Source organism: Diaphorina citri, unplaced genomic scaffold (genome assembly GCF_000475195.1).
Source record: "Diaphorina citri unplaced genomic scaffold, Diaci psyllid genome assembly version 1.1 scaffold105, whole genome shotgun sequence".
Lineage (NCBI taxonomy): Eukaryota > Metazoa > Arthropoda > Insecta > Hemiptera > Psyllidae > Diaphorina > Diaphorina citri.
Genome location: NW_007377542.1, coordinates 241,104 through 245,712, shown reverse-complemented (window position 1 = coordinate 245,712; position 4,609 = coordinate 241,104). Strand labels below are relative to the sequence as shown.

General features: G+C 39.4%; 1 protein-coding gene across 2 annotated transcripts; it reads left to right on the top strand.

Annotated features, from left to right (window-relative positions):
• Positions 1 to 566: 566 nt before the first annotated feature.
• On the top strand, positions 567 to 4,008 carry LOC103524560 (nuclear speckle splicing regulatory protein 1-like). Of its 2 annotated transcripts, XM_008489588.3 has the most exons (4): positions 567 to 2,427; positions 2,549 to 2,963; positions 3,161 to 3,223; positions 3,794 to 4,008. In XM_008489588.3, the coding sequence occupies exons 1-2, from the start codon at positions 967 to 969 to the stop codon at positions 2,960 to 2,962; spliced, it is 1,875 nt and encodes a 624-aa protein (XP_008487810.1). In that variant the 5' UTR covers positions 567 to 966; the 3' UTR covers position 2,963; positions 3,161 to 3,223; positions 3,794 to 4,008. The 2 variants fall into 2 exon arrangements, with proteins under 2 accessions (XP_008487810.1, XP_026675745.1); XM_026819944.1 differs by lacking the exons at positions 3,161 to 3,223; positions 3,794 to 4,008 and having other exon boundaries at positions 567 to 2,518; positions 2,640 to 2,998.
• The last annotated feature ends 601 nt before the right edge of the window (positions 4,009 to 4,609 follow it).

The window sequence follows — 4,609 nt, the reverse complement described above, 5'->3', positions numbered from 1 at the left end:
ATACTTCTATACCTGCCTCGGTGGTGTAGTGGTCAAGGCGCTCGCCTGGTAAACAGGAGGGCGTGGTAAACCATACCCAAACCTGCCTCGGTGGTATAGTGGTCAAGGCGCTCGCCTGGTAAACAGGAGGGCGTGGGTTCAATCCAGCCGAGGTATGGAATTTTATCCTCAAAATAATTTGAGAATTTGACCACAATAATAGTAGTAGCCTACTGCTGGAGTAAAGGGACTTCTCAGTCCTATGCGAGCAGTATAAATAAGCACTATTATTATTATTATTATAAATAATAGATTCGTGGACCTTAACACACCTTTTCGACCCTTGGTCCCTACATTGAAGCCTTTAGGTGGACTTTTTTTTTTCGCAATGAAGCATTGTATTCGGAGGTCAAAGGCACCCATTCACTTACAGACAGAACTTAACACTACTGATTAGAGCTAGGTATTAAAAATTACTTTATGTACAATCATGGCAACTGAAACGACAAGATACTTCTTGACTTTAAACTTTCGAACTGGGTGTTGAGGGATTTCTTTATTATTAGATACTATTATTTTATTGAACAGTTAGTAAGTAAATTTAATAGGTGTGTCTCGAAATTACGACCTTTGATTTTCCAAGGTTCTATCTTAAAGGAAGTGGTTTGAAGGATGTGTGAAAAAGTCTGAACTGATTAATTTAGAATAGGTCACGTCCTTGGTGAGTCTTGGTGTAACGTACCGCTCAATACTGACGATCATGTAGCCAAGCCAAGTTAGACCATTCAACCATATTTGAAAACAGTCCCATCTGATCATGAATGCAATTCGCAAAAATACTAAAATTAACCGTCAGTTTCAAGTAAATTTCAGTTCATCAATGCACAACACATCCGCACTTATGTAGTTCACAAACACTTTTCACTTCAAGAGGAAATTTCAGTTCGGACACAGAAACAAAATCTTGTTGAACTAAATGTCTCTCCTATGGCCGAAGGAGACTATGGTTATAATGAAACTGGAGTTGGACATGAATATGCTACCGATGTAAAACAAAGGTGTCAATATGATCCTAGGTATGAGACAGGAAGTCTTGAAGAAGATAAAGAAACTATTGAGGATCTCACTGAGGGTGCTCTCTTGTGCTCCCAACTGGGTCTCGATAACAAAGGTATTAGACAGTTAAGAGCTTTGTTAATGAAAGACCCGAAATCTTTGAAGGAAAAGAAAAAGCAGGAAACAAAGCAAAGGAAAAAAATTCAAAAAGAATGTAAAAAGAAAGCAAAGGCCGTGCTTAAAGAATACAAGCGAAAAGAGAAGGAAAGAAAATTAATGCAAAAAAAGAAAATGCAACAGTTCAAAAGATACTTGAAAGAAAAGAAACGGGCAGAGAAGAGGTGTCAGAAGAACTTAAAGAAGCAGGAGAAAATGAACGAAAAATTGCGAAAAGAACTGGAGAAAGAAAGGTTCAAGATGTTGTCCGATCAGTTGAAGATGAAATGTATCCAACTGGAGAATTCCACCGTAACACAAGTAGCTGACTGTAGACTTAGTTTGATGGACGTCATCCTAAAAGAACCTCCACCTAGATCCAAATCGTTGAGGAGGAGCTGTTCTAGTAAAAGAAGTAGAGTGCGGAATGAAACCTCTGAAGTCCGAAACAAAAGGAAACCTAAATTTGATGTTCCGCCAATTGTGGTCAGTAGAGCTGTTAATGATGTGATCCATCGAAAGCTGGACAATTCGATTGAAAGTTCATATCAAAGATCTGGGCCATACAGTAAAGTTATAAAAAAAGAAGCACCTTGTGCTGTTGAATCAGAGGAAGATGAAGGAAATGTGCGAAGAGCAAAAACTCATATATCCTTGAATCTGAAGCTTGAACGGAATGCCAGATCTAAATCTAGAAGTAGAGCACCTTGTGTTGACAATTTGTCAACACAAGACTCTAGCTCCAGTTCGGAGCCAGAGTCTGAAGATGTAACAGAGGAAGAATATACCTTAAATCAAAAGGCTGCTGAACAGTATGCTAGAGCTAGATCTAAAAGGAGAGGGCCTTCTAGTGATAAAGTTGAAGGGAAGCCTAGAAATATACCAAAGGAAAGAACCGACAACACTTTAAATCAAAAGGCTGAAAAGTATGCTAAAGCTAGATCTAAAAGGAGAATGCCTTCTAGTGATGAAGTTGAAGGGAAGCCTAAAAATATACCAAAGGAAAGAACCGACAACACTTTAAATCAAAGGGCTGAACAGTATGCTAGAGCTAAATCTAAAAGGAGAGTGCCTTGTGTTGATAAACTGGGAGTAGAGTCTGAAAATGTACCAAATAAACAAGAGATGGAGTCAAAAGATATACGAAAGGAAAGAGGTGATGTTATCTTAAACCAAAAAGCTGAACAGTATGCTAGAGCTAAATCAAAACAGAGAGTGCCTTGTGTGAAACAAAAGGTGATGTCAGAAGATAAATCAAAAGAAAAAGCTGACATTACCTTAAATCAAAAGGCTGAACAGTATGCTAGCGCTAAATCTAAAAGGAGAGGTCCTTGTGTTGATAATTGTGAAACAAAAGGTGATGTCAGAAGATAAATCAAAAGAAAAAGCTGACATTACCTTAAATCAAAAGGCTGAACAGTATGCTAGCGCTCAATCTAAAAGGAGAGTTCCTTGTGTTGATAAACAAAAGATGGTTTCGGAAGATATACCAAAGGAAAAAGGGGATGTTACAGTAAATCAAAAGGCTGAAGAATATACTCGGGCTAAATCGAAAAGGAGAGTGTCTTGTGGGCGTCCAGAGCCCCAAGGTTCTAAAGCTGGATCACATAGAAACCCTTCCATGAAATCGGCAACCCAAAGCAAAGTTAGATTTAAGAAGGAAGCGACTTACCTTCCTTGTCCGGATGGGCCACAGCACAGAACTATCATTAGTGGACGACCCTGGAGGGCGCGGTCGAGACGGACGGATCTAAAGTCGAAAACCTGTTGAAATTTATCAAATATATTGAACTCACATGAATCATAACTTCAGAACACACATAATTTACATAGATGTAAGTAACGTTTCTTGGAACGTTTTCTTATACCGGCCACTCGCACTCAGACCGTTCGACAGACCCAGGTCGGAAGCTTTTTCCGCCAAGGGCGCGGTCGAGACGGACGGATCTAAAGTCGAAAACCTGTTGAAACTTATCAAATATATTGAACTCACATGAATCATAACTTCAGAACACACATAATTTACATAGATGTAAGTAACGTTTCTCGGAACGTTTTCTTATGCCGGCCACTCGCACTCAGACCGTTCGACAGACCTAGGTCGGAAGCTCTTTCCGCCACACACTAGGGCGCGGTCGAGACGGACGGATCTAAAGTCGAAAACCTGTTGAAACTTATCAAATATATTGAACTCACATGAATCATAACTTCAGACACACATAATTTACATAGATGTAAGTAACGTTTCTTGGAACGTTTTCTTATGCCGGCAATATCTCTTAGTAGCTCATCACTCAGACCGTTCGACAGACCTAGGTCGGAAGCTTTTTCCGCCACACACGTTCCGACAGTCTGAGTTTTAGTAGACACACACATTACAACTGTCTGAGCGTGAGTGGCCGGCATTACAGAGGTAGAATTGTAGATACAGTTCGCGTTGGCTATGAAAATGGTCACACCCTGTATCACGAGCGGAGTTCTCCTGCACCGTGACATCCTGTATATGATTAGGAGAGCTCTTCCATCACAAACAATTAGGTGTTCAACTTGCTTCACAAAGTGAGCAGTCGATGCAAAATTAACGCATGTTTTACCACACCAGAGTGAAAATGGAAAGTTCTCTCTCGACTCCAACTGGCTCTTGGTAACTAGTGAAGATGTTGCGGCTCAATGCTTTTTCCACAGCCTGATGCTTTTTAGAGCAGAAGTTACTGGCCTGGCTACACCAGGAGATGGATATCTTCTCTGAACGGAGAGATATTGATGTGGATTGTGGATGTTTAAGAGAGATTGAATTGAATAAAGTCAGGAGGAAAAGACTTGAAATCTGGGAATCTTTCACAATGAAGGCATAGAAAATAATAAAATTATCGTTAAGTATAACCCTTTTTTAACAGCCCTGACCTTTTATCTGATGTTGCCCGCTTATTTTTTCCGTTTTTAATGAGTAATTTCGGTGGCATTGTGTAGGTATACCATTCAATTCTTCGATGTTTATTGTTTACATGGGAGTAGGTTGGTCTGTTTTGACTCCTGATAGAAACTCCAGCGACTACAGTTACCAGTCCAACAGGATGCTGTAGTCATACCCCATATCATGCGCAACTATCTCTATTCAACGCCCTCATAATGACAATAATAGCCAGGCTCTTTGTACATCGCTGCCTGTATGTGTATACGGAATTATAGCTATGTCGTTCTGTAATTACATAATAAATAATATGTAGAAAGTAAAAATACTTACCTTTTGCTAAATTTTATGGCTACCTACTTGGTTGGCTAGGGTTGCTAAATGGAAATTACGTATTTAAGTAGGTAAGTAGTTGACCTGTTGAGAAAAGGAGAAACTTTAACCATATCTATTTATGTTGGTACATTGATGGGTTTTTAATCTTTTAATAATTGGCAAGATAACTTT